This window comes from Podarcis bocagei, assembly GCF_964188305.1.
Source record: "Podarcis bocagei genome assembly, chromosome: 8".
Classification (NCBI taxonomy): domain Eukaryota; kingdom Metazoa; phylum Chordata; class Lepidosauria; order Squamata; family Lacertidae; genus Podarcis; species Podarcis bocagei.
In genome coordinates, this window is record NC_138133.1 from 50180096 (window position 1) to 50196235 (window position 16140).

Sequence of the window (16140 nt, forward strand, 5' to 3'; positions counted from 1 at the left end):
TGAGGCTGCATCTTATTTTGTTTTATTTATTACATTTATATACCACCTCTTCCTTCAAGGTGGTGTACGTGGTTCTCCAATATCCCCCCATTTTATCTGCACAAGAACCCTGTGAGGTAGGCTAGGCTGAGAGACTGTGCCTGGCCAAAGATCACACAGTGAGATTCATGGCTGGGGGGGGGGGGGGCTAAATCCCCAGATTCTTGTCCAAATTTAGACTTGGTTCCAAAATGAAGACTGGGTTATGGATTGGATTAGACCCTGCTAGATGCTTTAGGTCCCTGTTTTTGAAAACCTAAATCCTACACTATACAGTGGTACCTCGGGTTTTTCCTATTGTCAATCTACTAACACTCTGTGTGTGAGAGAGGGAGGGAGGTGTAGGCTGTGAAATTGGGCAGCTTTTGAATGCACACCCTTTGTAAGTTCTGAGAGATTCCTGACATCCCAGTTTTACAAATCCACCTAGCAGCAACTGGCAGACAGAGTAGTTTGTGCTAATGTGGTTATAAGCAAAGCAAGTGGTGTAAAAGGTTTGTCTTGCAATACTGCCTGTTTGCAACATTGTGTATAACTAAGAAAACCAGTTACATCTTGTTTCCTGTATGATTTTGCCAATGTAACTGAGTCACACATAGCTGGGCAAACCTCAACCAATCTGATCCTAGTACAGTGGTACCTCTGGTTAAGTACTTAATTCGTTCCGGAGGTCCATTCTTAACCTGAAACTGTTCTTAACCTAAAACACCACTTTAGCTAATGGGGCCTCCTGCTGCTGCCACCCCGCTGGAGCACGATTTCTGTTCCCATCCTGAAGCAAAGTTCTTAACCAGAGGTACTATTTCTGGGTTAGCAGAGTCTGTAACCTGAAGCATATGTAACCCGAGGTACCACTGTATAGGCTACCTCAGCCTTTGTTTTTGTGGTTTTGAACAACCCCCAGACCTCTGGAGAGATTTGACTCTCTTGACTTTATTTTTCACATTCTCCTCGTTTTTTTTAGAATGTTGTTCTTCAGAAGTCCAATGTGACTCTGCTGACAATTGTCCACTTACACATAAGATGAACCAAATAGCACCATGATCACTTGCTCACCTTCCCTGACATTGGTTCCATGACCAGCTGTTCTTGGGCACAGTCATTTAAGGTATCAAGAAACCTCTTGTCATGACCAGAATACACATTTACCCTGTCAATATAAGGGCAACTTAAGTCATCCACAACCGCAGTACTTCCTTCTTTTGGTGCCTCCTTTGACTTAATCAGTTGAAGCTAAATGGAAGTGGTTGGACGTGTTACCCAGTGGTAACCCTTAAAATCTCTCTTAGGAAATATAAGTAGGATCATGCTGCACAACTATAGGGCTATTCGTAACCTTCAGTGGAGTTCTTTATCACTAAAGGCTTGGCTTTACCATAGGGCAGCACAAATAGCTGCTGGGGGCACCAAAAAAAGCAAAGGGTCTCCTGTTCCACAGTTGTGCTCTATTGTTCGTGTGCAGAAACACACACATGCATCTCAGCTAGGGCTACCAGCCATCTTCCACCCCAATCCTTCTGTTAGCACCATCCATCATACTGCCTCTCCTTTAATTGCCCACCTGCAATGTTATATGGCATTGAGAAGAGGATGAGTGTAGCACAGCAGTGATGACAACAGACAGGTTTGCTTGCTCATTGATTCTGCCTGTAATTGGTGTAGCAGCAGAGCTCTCAGTGGTGGAATATGCCTTCCCCTTCCTAGCAGTTTTGATTTGGGGCAGTTCAGCTGCTCCATCCATCTATCTGAGCTGTGTTGCTGGCAGGAAGCAGCGGTGTACCAGCCTTAGACTTCCTGCGCATAGGGATAGTGTGTGTCTTTTTTCTGTTCCCTTTGTATGTTTTGTTCTTTCTCTGTTCTATGTCTCATCTCTTGTACTCCCTCCCATGGATTGGCTGATTGTCATTAGGACCGGTCTTTCTCAGATGGAAACAGATGCTATACTGCCTATTGTAAGATATATGTGTATGACAGAAAGAGAAATACGCCTCAATTATAGTGACAAAACAACTTCAGCCAGCCAGTTCTATTGGCATTACTCCAAAAGAAAGGTAACTGATGGCATTGAATGGGATAATGATGTCCTGAAATATAATGAGCGTTGGACAACTATACTAGGCACACTGCTGGGAAAGTGTACTATGTTCATAGGAACCATACACAGAAAGCAAATATTATACTTTTTTGTGGGGGAGGCGACATTAGTAGGAGTTTAGATTTCTACCTGCTCAGGCTCACAGATGTTTCCTGCAAAATTTGTATCAGTTTTGCATCAATTCAGTAATGCTTTTCCTCTGTAAGGAAAAGGTTACACTGGAATTGGACTCCAGTACTAAAAACTGATGTCTTGTCTCTTGAAAGCATACGATTGGCAGCTAGGAATCTTGGATGCAGCTCAAGCTGTAAACTGAGACTTTGTCCCTCAATTTCTGTAACGGTTTTACAATCTCTGATTTGCATATCAGTAGAGGTATCTTATTGGTTGCAAAATAACATTTTTTGTGGCAATGATAACAATTTCTTTCCTTATCCAGGGTGGTTGTATGATTAGCCCCAAGCAAGATGGGAGTTGAAAAAAAGCAATTTGCGTCATAAGCGCTACTGGATCGCTTGAGCTTAGCAATGACTCACACCAGAGCCTGGAGCTTCTTACTACCTTGATAAAGTATTTATTTATTGCATTTATGTCCCACCATTTCCTCCCAGGAGTTCAAGGTGGTATACATGGTTATCCCCCTCCTCATTTAATCCCCTCAACAACCCTGTGAAGAAAGTTAGGCTAAGAGGCAGTGACTGGTGCAAGGTCACCCAGGGAGCTCCATGGCTGGGTGGGGATTTGAACCCCGGTCTTCTAGCCCCTAGTCCCAGGGTCAGCAACCTTTTTCAGCCATGGGCCAGTCCACCGTCCCTCAGACCTTGTGGGGGGCTGGAGTATATATTATTTTTTTGGGGGGGGGAATGAACGGATTCCTATGCCCCACCAATAACCCAGAGATGCATTTTAAATAAAAGGACACATTCTACTCATGTAAAAACACACCGATTCCCGGACTGTCTGCGGGCCGGATTGAGAAGGCGATTGGGCCGCATCTGACCCCCGGGCCTCAGGTTGCCTACCCCTGCCCTAGTTCAATAATCACTACACCACACTGGCTGAGGAACAGGGGAGGGTGTTTAATATTAGCCAGTTATTCTTTCTTGTTTCAGTATAGCCTCTTTAAAAGACCCAGAGATTCCTGAGCAGCTTAGAGAAGGGTAAAGGTAAAGGGACCCCTGACCATTAGGTCCAGTCGTGGCTGACTCTGGGGTTGTGGCACTCATCTCACTTCATTGGGCAAGGGAGCCAGCGTACAGCTTCTGGGTCATGTGGCCTGCATGACTAAGCCGCTTCTGGCGAACCAGAGCAGCGCACAGAAACGCCGTTTACTTTCCCGCCGGAGCGGTACCTATTTATCTACTTGCATTTTGATGTGCTTTTGAACTGCTAGGTTGGCAGGGGTTAGAGAAGGGTAGAGAGGGGTAATTCAGAAGTTGGGAAATTTGGGGAAGAAATTGTTTGATCTAAGAAAAAACATAAAAATAACTAAAATGAAATTGAGCTAAACTACACAACCAGAAGAATGATGTGTTAGATAGTCCATCTACTCTTTTCCATTTGGATTGTTTTTAGACTACACACCATCTCAGCAGACGCTGCATTTGCTCCTTGTAACACTGTCAAGTGACTCCTATTACATGAACTCTTTTCAGCTGAATAAAAAAATTCCTTCCAGTAGCACCTTAGAGACCAACTAAGTTAGTTATTGGTATGAGCTTTTGTGTGCATGCACACTTCTTCAGATACACTGAAAGAGAAGTCACCAGACCCTTATATATAGTGAGAGGGTGGGGAGGGGTATTACTCAGAAGGGTGGTGGGAATGGGTGATTGGCTCCTAGGTGTGGTAAACCTGTTGCCGACTGTTAATGACTGCAGTTGGTCTTACAGGGAAAAGCAAGGGGTAAGATGGCCAAAAATAGCTTTATGATGTATAATGAAAAAAAATCCAGTTGTCTCTATTCAGACCAGGTCTCTTCATGGTTTTAAGTTTGGTAATAAGTTGCAATTCAGCAACTTCTCTTTCCAGTCTATTTCTGAAATTCTTTTGTAATAAAAAAGCTACTTTGAGATCTTGTATAGAATTTTCTGTCAGATTGAAGTGTTCTCTTACTGGTTTCTCTGTCTTGTGATTCCTGATATCAGATTTATGTCCATTTATCTTTTGGCGTAGGGTTTGGCCTGTTTGTCCAATATAGAGAGCTGAAGGGCACTGTTGGCATTTGATGGCATACACAGTGTTAGAAGATGAGCAATTAAATAGTCCTGAGATGGTATATTCGATGTTTTTTGGGGCCAGTAATGGTGTTGTCCGAGTGTCTGTGGCAGCAAAGTTGGCATCTGGGTTTATTGCAAGCTCTGGTACCAGTGTCCATGTTAAGTCTGGTTGTTGTATTATTGTGGGTGAAGAGTTGTTTAAGATTGGGTGGCAGTTTGTAGCCAATGAAAGGTATTCCTCCCAGATCTTGAGAAAGAGAACTGTCATTGTCTAGGAGAGGTTGTAGATCTCTTGACTGTTTTAGCTTGAGAGCTGTATGTGATTACTAGTAGTATTCTGTTATTTTCTTTTTTGGATCTGTCTTGCAGCAGGTTCTCTCTGGGTATCAGTCTGTCTCTGTTGATCTGTTGTTTAATTTCATCAGGCAGATATTTTAGTTCTAAAAAGGTTTGCTGTAGATATCTTAGGTGAGAGTCTCTGTCTGTAAAGTTGGAACAGATGCGGCTGTAACGTAGGGCCTAGCTATATACAATGGATTGTTTGATATGTTTGGGATGGTAGCTAGAAGCAAGTAAATATGTTTGTCGGTCAGTTGATTTACGGTATAAGGTGGTGTCTATACGCCCATCCTGTATTTTTATAGTAGTGTCCAAAAATGTATTTCTTGCATAGATTGGTTCATTGTTAGGTTGATGGTGGGGTGAAAGTCATTGAATGTCTGGTGGAAGGTGTCCAGGGTCTGTTGACCATGTGTCCAGATAATAAAAATATCATCAATGTATCACAGGTACAAGAGAGGTTTGAGTGGGTAGGAGTTTAGGAAACATTGTTCTAAGTCTGCCATGAAGATGTTGGCATACTGTGGGGCCATGCGAGTGCCCATTGCTGTGCCACTGATCTGGAGGAACAGGTCATCACCAGATTTGAAGTTGTTGTGGGTAAGGACAAAATGGCAGAGTTTGGTAGCAAAGTCCACTGTGATTTTATCTGAAATGGTGTTCCTTATATGTGTGGGATGTTGGTATACAGAGATTCCACATCCATAGTGGCTAGTATAGTATTGTTAGGAAGATTATTCAAAGATTGTATTTTCCTCCGAAAATCTGTGGTGTCACATACATAGTTGGGAGCACTGAGGGCATATGGTTTCAGAACAGAGTCCATATAACTGGAAACACCCACAGTAATAGTGCCAATACCTGAGATGATGGGCATCCTGGATTTCCTGGTTTGTGTATTTTAGGTAGAAGATAGAAAGTTCCTGGTCGAGGTTCTGCTGGTGTGTTTGTGAGGATCTGTTCTTGGATGTGTGGGGGTAGCTCCTTAACAATCTTGTTCAGTTCTTTTTTGTATTCTTGTGTGGGGTCTGAGTCCAATTTTATGTAAAAGGCAGTATTGGAAAGTTGTCTGTGAGCCTCCTAGATGTAATCAGTTTTGTTCATGATGACGACAGCTCCACCCTTGTCCGCCTCTTTAATTATCATGTCTGGGTTGTTCCTTAGATTATCTATAGCTCTCCTTTCAGCATGGTTTAGATTTTGTTGTAAGCAATGGTGTTTTCTGGTCACATCCATTTGGATTCTGTGGTGGAAGCAATTGATGTACAGATCTAGTGTGGTATTGTGTCCATCAGGAGGGGTCCATGTGGAATCCCTTTTCGTGTAACATTTTTTCGGTGGTAGTTGGTGGTCAATGTTCTGTTCATTAATGTGTTGGGAGGGTGGTAGTTGTTCCCCAGTAGGTTGAGAGATGTTGTGTTGTGAATATGTTGTTTGTTCCACTTTGTCTTGTTCTTGTGTGTGTTGAAAGTACTCCTTCAGGCGTAAACGGCAGAAAAATGCTTCCAAGTCCCCACAGAACTGGATCATGTGTGGGAATTTGGCAGGGCAGAATGACAGTCCACGTGAAAGGACTGATTCCTCAGCTGGGCTGAGTGTTTGCTGTGAGAGATTGACAATATTGTTGATCTTGTTGTTTTGATTAGTAGCCTGTAGGTTGGAAAGGTTAGAGAGTTTTTTGTTTTTCTGTTTTTTCAGTAACTCCAGTTGAGAGTGGTAAATGGTTTGTTTTTCCTTGTGGAACTCTTGCCAAGCTGGGTGATTCCTAATAGAGTTGTCCAGTACAGAGAGTTCCTCTGAGAGCGTCTGTTTACAGTACAGAATGCCGATCAGGTGGCCAAACTCTACGCCAAAGGATAAATGGACATAAATCTATATCAGGAATCACAAGACAGAGAAACCAGTAGGAGAACACTTCAGTCTCCCTGGACATTCTATACAAGATCTCAAAGTAGCTTTTTTATTACAAAAGAATTTCAGAAATAGACTGGAAAGAGAAGTTGCTGAATTGCAACTTATTACCAAACTTAAAACCATGGAGAGACCTGGTCTGAATAGAGGCAACTGGATTCTTGTCTCATTATACATGATAAAGCTATTTTTAGCCATCTCACCCCTTGCTTTTTCCTGTAAGACCAATTGCAGTTGTTAACAGTTGTCAACAGGTTTACCACACCTATTGGCCAATCACCCATTCCCACCACCCTTCTGAGTAATACCTCTCCCCACCCTCTCACTATATATAAGGGTCTGGTGACTTCTGTTTCAGTGTATCTGAAGAAGTGTGCATGCACACAAAAGCTCATACCAATAACTAACTTAGTTGGTCTCTAAGGTGCTACTGGAAGGATTTTTAAAATTTTGTTTCGACTACAGCAGACCAACATGGCTACCTACCTGTAACTAGATCTTTTCAGCTGAGTTTCACCCCACTGAGTCCACCTTTCTACTTCATAAATTTCCTGTATAAACAACCAACACTTTCACAAAGATACTTCTTATGCTTGTATTTGCATAATACTTTACAGTCCTCCTGTGCAAATCATAGTTTTGTTTATTTTGAACATTTGTAACAGGCAGTTAAATAAAATGTTAGTGGACAGGCAGTGCTGTTGCTTTGTTAATACCAGTAACAACTGGGTATTTTGTATATCATTGAAGGGAGAACAAAATATTCAAGTTCAAGTGCTGGTATGTACAAAATAGATAACGTGATCAGAAAGAATACAAAACTGCTCATCACAGCTTGCAGCAACTTCTCTTTCGTGTTTTTTCATATAGGTCCACTACATCTAAGTCAAGGGATGCACAGGAATTCTGAGGGAAAAGAATAATAGAATTTAATCCAGTGTGAACGAAGTTAGCATTACAAATACTTTTGTGATATTAAGGAGTATATTAATTGGGAGTATATTAACAGTTATGAATAACAGTAATAATCATTAATAAATATGACTTTAAAAACAGCATTCCATAGTAGAGTGGCCATTCATAGAATCACAGAATTGTAGAGTTGGATGGGATCACAAGGGTCATCTAGTGCAGTGTTTCCCAAACGTTTTTGGGCAACGGCACACCTGTTAGCCGGAAAAAAATCTCGCGGCACACCACCATTAAAGCCCCGCCCCGTGACGTCAGCGCGCAGCGTCACGCCGGGAGGGACACACAAAAGCGAAAGTTTTTTCCCTCCCCCTTGCCGGGGTGGGAGGAGGCAGCAGAGCGAGGGCAGCTGAGGCGGCGGCGGCTGTTGTGGTGGTGGCGGCGATAGCGGGCGGAGGAGGGGGCGGCGGCGGGAGTTGCTGCTGCTGTTGTTGCTGCTGCTGCCCGGACATGCCGGCCTCCTCCTCCTCCGCTGTCTCGCGATCCTCCCTTTTGCGCGCGCTGCCCCGCCGCTCGGCACCACCACCGCGGAGCCGCCCCCGGCTCGACGCGGATCCTCGCCGCCGCCGCCGCCTCTCACCGCCCGACTCGCCCGCCTTCCTCCCACGGCACACCAGCCGATGTCTCACGGCACACTAGTGTGCCGCGGAACACCGGTTGGGAAACACTGATCTAGTGCAATGCAGGAATCTTTTGCCCAATGTGGGGCTCGAATTTACAGCCCTGGGATTAAAAGTCTCATGCTCTACTGGTTGTAAAAAAACAACAGGTGTCTGCCAGTTCAGGCAGGCCTGTGCAAGTCCATCCGTGTTCATGGCCAGTGGGCCTTGGGCTATTCTGACTTCCTGGTATACGTGTGGTTGACCAGAGCTCAGCTAACTTCTCTAGCAGTGGATAAGCACATCATTACATCTTCACAGCAACCCTGAAAGGCTGTGGATCAGGATAGCCTGATGACTGTTGTCCACGTGCTGCAGTCCAGTGCTACCCTCAGGACTAAAAGCCTGTTGGATCAGCATGCTGTTCCCTATATGACTAGGCAGATGCCTTTGGGCAGAACTTGAAGACAATCTTGTTCTCCTGCTATTTGTTTCCCAGCAACTAATGCTGAGTGGCATGCTGTCTCTGAACATGAAGATTTCATATAGCAATTATGGCTAGCAGCCACTGATAGACTTATCATCCATGATTTTGCTTAATCCCCCTTTGAAGACTTCTAAGCTAGTGACCATCACTGCATTGTGCGTCAGTGAATTCATACACAAATTATATACTGTATGAAGTAGTGCTGTCTGTTCGGAATTGACTGCAATCTGGAATTCCTAGATTTCTCTCACCGTAGTCTTTCTTTTTTAAAAATAGAAACAATACCAAAATGCATTACGTTAAGGTTAAGGAATTTAATTCACCAATAGCACTTCAATGTCAGAACAACAAGACTCAGTCTCCTGACAATGCGAAAGCATGTGAGATGAGTCAGACAGCTCAGTATCTTTCCCAGATGCTGAAGCCAATTCAGGATTCTAGATGCTGTCAAAACACATATTAAGTAAGAGAATGTGCATGACACAAATTTCTTAAATGTATACTTAGGAGGGGGGTGGACAGTATTCCTGAAAGTCATAGAAATGCATAGTTCAGCTACTCCATTTTTCATTTATTTTCAATTTCCCATATAAAAACATACCCATTCAAGGTAGTTCAGCTCTTCCTAACAACAGAAGCCACACTTTCAGTGTTTTCCATGAGATACAAAGAATGGCCAGCTTTTGTGGACACTATGGCCACCTTTGGGCATAATGCTAACTTATAGTTTTGTGTTACATGAACAGACCTTGGGCTCATCAGCTCTCCATCCCCTTCTGACAAAAAAAAATAGTAGTTTTCACTTCCAATTTTAACTAATGGGTTTATTGCTACATCTGAGCTCAGACAAACTGTAGTTTGGGGAAACAAGTCAACTTCAAAGTATGGTTTCTGATCCTGGCTTGTTTCCTTAAACTTCAGCTCCCATCAGCCCTAGCTTGCGTGGCCAATGATCAGGGATGATGGGAGCTGCAGTCCAACTACATATGAAGACCACAGGCTCTGCATTCCTGCTATATGACAAATGTGGGATGAATGCTGACCACAGTGGAATTCAGTTGTGTTTTCAGCTTGGAGAGTAGGTTTCGGAAGTCCATCTGAATGACTTCTGGCTAGCCTTGCTCTTTGGTGGTGTCCACTTGCCAAGGTCCCTCTACACTTAATGGGTTGGTGACAGGGTCTCTTCAGTTTCTGAGCCTCGTGACACTCTAGTAGCCCCTTTTCCCAGGATATAGGGCTTGGGGAGCAAAAGATCCAGTGGGCCTCTTGCCGGCCCCTTCTTACAACCCTTTAGGGTTACCTCCAGTGCACTTGTTATACATCTTCTCACTAGATGACTGGAATAGCAGGGGAAACCTCTTGGCAAAGCCCCCTATCCTTCACTGTTGGTAGGGGAAGAGGCTATAGAAGAGCAAATACATGGTTATCCCCTAGTCCTCTGCTCTTTCTCCAGCAAGCCAGTCTTCCTCCCCAACAGTTGCCTCTGGACTATTTAAGCTCAAAAGCTCCAATAGCTCTTCATCAGTCCCAGGTGGTAGCAGATATGCTGCTGTTTTATATGATAATTTATTTTTTAATGTGGAGTACGCGGGTGGTGCTGTGGGTTAATCCACAGTTCCTAGGACTTGCTGATCAGAAGGTCGCGGTTCGAATCCCCATGATGGGGTGATGTGCTGGTCCCGGGGGGGAAAGGTACTAATACCGTAGCCGAGGTTCAGTCCAGAGTCACTAGCAGGGTAGACGATCACTAGATGAGACGCGAGGTCCGAAACAGGGAGCCGGGCGGGGGAACGGGAACGCTGGTAGGGCAGAAGCAGGAAGCCAGGCGGGGAACAGGAACACTGGTAGGGCAGAAGCAGGAAGCCAGGCGGGGAACAGGAACACTGGTAGGGCAGAAGCGGGCAGCCGGGCGAGGAACAGGAACACCGGAGAGTCAGAAGCAGGAAGCCGGGCGAGGAACAGGCACACCGGGAGTGCAGATCTAGGTCTGGGTAAAAGCAGGTACTCCACAACGGCGTTGCTCCCGCAACCTGGGACCGGGCTGCCTGACCTTTATCTTCTTCTAAGGCCGGGGGCGGTCCCGGCCCCCAGGAGCCCCACCTCTCCTGGCCTTAAGGCGAGGACTCCTTCTGGGAGAGACCAGTTCCCTTCGCCTCTCTGCTCTAAGCCTCTGCAGTTCAGGAGAGGCCGAAGGGTTACTGGGCCCCGGGGGAGGCTCACCTGTAGACACTGAGTCCTCCAGCACCTCTGGGGCCAGAATGGTTTCACCTGGTGCCTGCCCCTGAGGATCTGGCACAGGTGCAGGCTCCTCAGCATCTAGGCCTTGCCCCAGTTCAGCCGACCCTGGAGGCGGGGACTCCTGTGCCGGCTGGGATTCCTCCGGTTCACTCTCCGACTCGGAATCCCAGGCCATCACAGGTGAGCTCCCGTTGCTCCGTCCCTGCTCCTGCCAACCTAGCAGTTTGAAAGCACGTCAAAGTGCAAGTAGATAAATAGGTACCGCTCTGGCGGAAAGGTAAATGGCGTTTCCGTGCGCTGCTCTGTTTCGCCAGAAGTGGCTTAGTCATGCTGGCCACATGACCCGGAAGCTGTACGCTGGCTCCCTTGGCCAGTAAAGCGAGATGAGCGTCGTAACCCCAGTCGGTCACGACTGGACCTAATGGTCAGGGGTCCCTTTACCTTTACCCTCTTTGAGGTGAGGAGACCAGAACTGTACATCGTGTTCCAAATGTGGTCACACCATAGATTTGTAGGGACAGAGGAACTAGTGTATCATGGTGGGTAGGGTGGAAAGTAGATTTTAGGCAAACTATTGGAGAGATTGGATGGGTCTGAAGTGGTCATTGTTTTGGGACTGGATGAGACTGTAGACTAAGTCAACATGATCAGAAACCTTAAAGTGAGGATCCTCAGGCAGAATGGCCTCTGTGTCTATCCCTTTAAGAAGGCCCCAGTCTGTCTCTACAGGAGTCAGAGCCCAGCCAACAACGTCTGGAGATTTCTGATCCCAAACTTATAGGTCTGTAGGTAGATGGAGGTACATAGTCAGTAGATCCGTATGTTTAAACTTTCCCTTTCTATCACATGTATTTTCTTTCTTCAAAACATCATTGTTTGTTAAGGTAAAGACAACAATATGTAGGCTAAATATATTCACAGAGCAGGAATGAATTTGTATTTCTGGGCCATCTAATTTACAAGATTCGGTCTAAGAAAAAGAAGTTGTTGCAGTGAGCTTACTTTGTTCAATATTTCTTTAGCTAGCACTAAAAAGGCATCTTCAATGTTAATATTGTCCTTAGCACTGGTCTCAAAAAAGGGTATTCCATATTCCCAAGCAAGCTGGAAAATAAAACAAACAAACAAAAAGGAACATGAGTCTGAATTCAAACACTACTAATGCCTAGAAAGTGCAATTCATAGCAAACTCAATTTGAAAAGTTTGCACAATCCCAGTTACAAACTCTGTCACAGAATGAAATCAACAGACCTCATTTCACAGTCTATTTAGGGTTGGGAATGAATATACAGGAACCCCCCCCCCATTAACCGTGTTCAATATGTGCAGGACTATGCACATGCGCATTGCGCCAAACCCAGAGGTGAATAAAAAACGTCACAAAAAGTGGTGGGGTGGGGGTTTTCAGTTGTATCTCAAATATATGCATGGTGCCTTGGAACATAAGCCCATCTAAATGGGGGTTTGCTTTTATATCCATAGATATAATCTATTCTCTCTCCCCTCTGCCCCCCCATTATTATTGGATAATAATAACCTACAGTAAGTCTCCTTAACAGCAAGATTTAACCAACAGTAAGTCTCCTTAATTAGCTGGGTTCAAACCAATATGGCCCACACATTGTCATTTTGAAAGACTGCACAGACAGCAGACAGTCTGGGCTCTGGGATGCTGTCAGAGTCCCCATGCTGCCTTCACAAAGCTTAGTACGTGCGGAAAATCTGTTGGGTGTACAGGTGGAGAAAATAAATAAATGGAGAGTGGGAAATAGTGGGTTCCCCCACTCCCCATTTATTTATTCTCCCCAACACAACATAAATGGGTCTTAACCACGAGTGTCTACATGCTCTCAGTCTTGTTTTAAATGTATTTGTTGTTTTGAGGTTTTCAACTGTTTTAATGTGTGAATTGCCTTGAGACAGTAAATTAGAAGGCAATTAATAAATCAACGATGATGGCCATGACAACAACAACAACATATTTCTACTATACAACAATAATTTCATTCTAATCTTGGGTTATACTTGTTTCAAACTGTCAGGGGTTTAGGTGCAGAGGCACGGGCAAGGGAGGAAACAGAGAGCGAAGGGGAGGAGACAGAGGAAAGGATGAGTGATGACGACGACCCGAGATCTCCCAGTCTTTCCAGTGAATCAGAGGATTCACAGAAAGGAGCACCAGTGGCCAGGGCAAGGGGGGAGTCTAGGGAGGCACCCCAGGAAGATAGAGCCAGAGGAGACTCAGGGGGGAGCAGCTGGAAATCGGGACCAGCGTCACCGCCAGGAAGCAGGGAAGAGGAAAGGAGCCAGGAGGGAAGCGCTGGCAGCTCACCACAGGAGGGAGGGCAGGAGTCAGGAGTGGCCACACCTCCATCGGGGAGCGAAGAAACGGTTAAGAGGAAAGTGGAAGGTTGGGCGCGCGCGCCAAGTTCAAATGCAGAGGAAGGCGGCGCAGTGAGCAGCCCCGAAAGGGAACCGGGTCCTAAAGCCCGGCGCAAGGAGGCAGAAGGGTCTGGGTCAGCGTCAGAAGAATCCCGGAAGGAAGAAGCCCCGGGGGGTAGAGGGACCCAGAGGAGGACAGTCAGGAGGAAAAGGTGGAGCAAGGCTAGGATATTAAGTTGGTGCGCACGGGGCGGAGACTCAGACGGAGCCTCGCCGATCTAGCTAGTAGACGTAGAGTTGCAGACAGCAGCGTGAGAATGGAAACTGTAATTCAATAAAGACTTTTACTTAATGACCGCTGGCTAGCGTGATCCTCTGTGAGCTAGGATCTTGAAGCAGCTCTGACAGTAGGCTCCGTCTCCACATTGTGGGCATCTGCAGCCTCGAGGAGGGGAGAGAAACAGGCGCCCACTAGCGAGCTCACGAACGGCAGGAGACATGACGGCTGAGCAGCAGATAGAGGACCTCAGAAAAGCAGTGGCACAACTGAACGCCGAGGTTCTCGCATCCAGGAAGAGAGAGGACGAGGCAGCTGCCGCCTGCAGGGATCTCCAGGTCAGGTTAGACGTACTGGCAAAGCAACCACCCCGGCAGGAGGGAATTGGGTTGGCGAGACGGACAGGCGGGCTGCTCTCTAACTTCGATGGGAACCTGCAACAGTATCCCAACTTTAGAGCCGACGTACTGTGCGCACTGCAACTGTTGCATAAAGATTTTAGAGATGAACAGGAGAGAGTGGGGTTCATCATGTCCCATCTGCATGGGGAGGCGAAAGCATGGTTGCGCAATTTATGGAGAGATAACGATCCGGCGCTCCAGAATGCGGATGCCTTTATTAAAGCGATGGATGGGTGTTTCTTATCAAGTATTGACATTGATCTTGCACGGAAGGAGGTGCATGGGCTGAGACAAGGGAGGGCCAGCGTCAGACAGTATCATGCACGCTTTTTCGCCTTGGTCAGCGCCCTGGAATGGGACAGAGATTCGGCTCCTGTAAGAGACCTCTTTTGGGAGGGACTGCACAACTCGATTAAAGATGAGATAGCGAGGGGGGAGAGACCCCGAACCACCCAGGAGGTCGTTCAGAGGGCACTGGCTGTGGGGGTGAGGCTGGAAGGACGTCCGTGGAGCAAGGACGAAGGACGTGGAGGGCGCGAACCAGCCGGGGGCCCCTCCTTCTTTCCCAGAGAAGCAGCGCGAGCGCAATCCACGCCTCCGCCAGGAGGAGGAGCCGAACCTATGGAGGTTGGAGGTGCAAGGGCTCAGTCAGCAACCAGAGCCCTAGCACCGGCAGCAGTGAAGGCGAAGCCTCCTAGAGGGACCAGGAAGTGTTACGTCTGTGAGCAGCCAGGGCATATGGCGAAAGAGTGTCCCCAGAGGCCCCACAAGCTTACTGCAGCCTCAGCAATGGTGACTGCAGCAACGCAGCAGGGAGGACCACAGCAGGGAAACGACGCTGTCTGGCTGGAGGAAGAGGCACTGGGGCCCAGCCAGACGTGTTAGTGACGCAGTCCCCAGAAATTTTACAGCCAGTGAACCCCCTCCCGCCCAAACCAGTAGTGAGGCTCACAGCATCTCTCCAGCTGCCCAATGGAATCACCATGGACGTGCCAATCACCATCGACTCCGGCAGCAACGCGGACTTTATAGGGCAGGAATTTGTCGACAGGCACGCTGTGCAGTTGCTGCCGGCCACACTGCCCCTGCAGGTTGTCACGGTGGATGGCAGGGAGCTGCTAGGGGGGCAAGTGGTGAAGCAGACGCCACCAATGGTGATGCGACTTGGGAATCACAGGGAAGTCATCAGCTTCAACGTCACTCAACTGTCTGACACGCCCATTGTATTGGGTATGAGTTGGCTGGACAAGCACAGCCCAACGATGGCTTGGTTCCAGAGGCAGCTGGTCTTCGGCTCTTCCTTTTGTGCTGAACACTGCATCGTACCCAGGCAGGAAGGAGAGGAAGAGGAATCACAGCTGCTGCTAGGCACGCTGCAAGCGATTCCCCACAAGTACGCAGAATTTCTGGAAGTTTTCTGCGAGAAGGAGGCGGACAGGCTACCCCCTCACAGACCATATGACTGCAAAATTGACCTGCTGCCGGGGGCGGCGCTGCCTAAAGGGAAGCTGTATTCCATGTCTGAGGACGAACTGCAGGAACTCAAAGACTTCATCGATCATAATTTGGAGCGCGGTTTCATCCGGGAGTCTAAGGCAGTGGGGGGCAGTCCTGTATTCTTTGTTAAGAAGCGAGACACGCCCCAAAAAAGACTCGTAGTGGATTACAGGATTTTGAACAGTGTGACCAAGCCGTCGGACTTCCCCATGCCCCGCATCGACGACCTCCTGGCGAAGGTACGGAAGGGAAAGGTGTTCACCAAGTTGGACCTGCGGGGGGCGTACAACCTCATTCGCATGCGGGAAGGTGATGAGTGGAAGACAGCCATGTTCACGCCACTGGGTACCTACGAATACAGAGTTATGCCTTTTGGACTGCAAAATGGCGCTCACGTTTTTCAAGCATTTATGCATCACGTGTTGGCGGGACTTCTCTACAAGACGTGCGTCTGTTTCTTGGATGACATCCTGATCTTTTCGGAGTCGCAGCAAGAACATGACAAGCACGTCAAGGAAGTGCTGGGCAGGCTAAAGCAACACAGGCTCTACGCCAAGCTGGAGAAGTGCCAATTTGACGTGCCGGAGGTGGATTTTCTGGGCTACAAGCTGTCTGCCAAGGGGCTCGCCATGGACAGCGCCAAGGTTCGAGCGGTGTTGGATTGGAAGAGCCCACGCAACCGGAAG

General features: G+C 47.0%; 1 protein-coding gene across 1 annotated transcript in view; it reads right to left on the reverse strand.

Annotated features, from left to right (window-relative positions):
- Nucleotides 1-7228: 7228 nt before the first annotated feature.
- The window catches only part of LOC308594111 (ras-related protein Rab-10-like), a 46100-nt gene continuing 37188 nt past the window's right edge, over nucleotides 7229-16140 (reverse strand). Inside the window, exons 5-6 of the mRNA XM_081206841.1 lie at nucleotides 11899-12000; nucleotides 7229-7509 (exon numbers count right to left, since the gene is read on the reverse strand). Coding sequence (XP_081062967.1) covers nucleotides 7432-7509; nucleotides 11899-12000 — 180 coding nt within the window. The 3' untranslated portion in view covers nucleotides 7229-7431. The remainder of the gene's footprint in view (nucleotides 7510-11898; nucleotides 12001-16140) is intronic.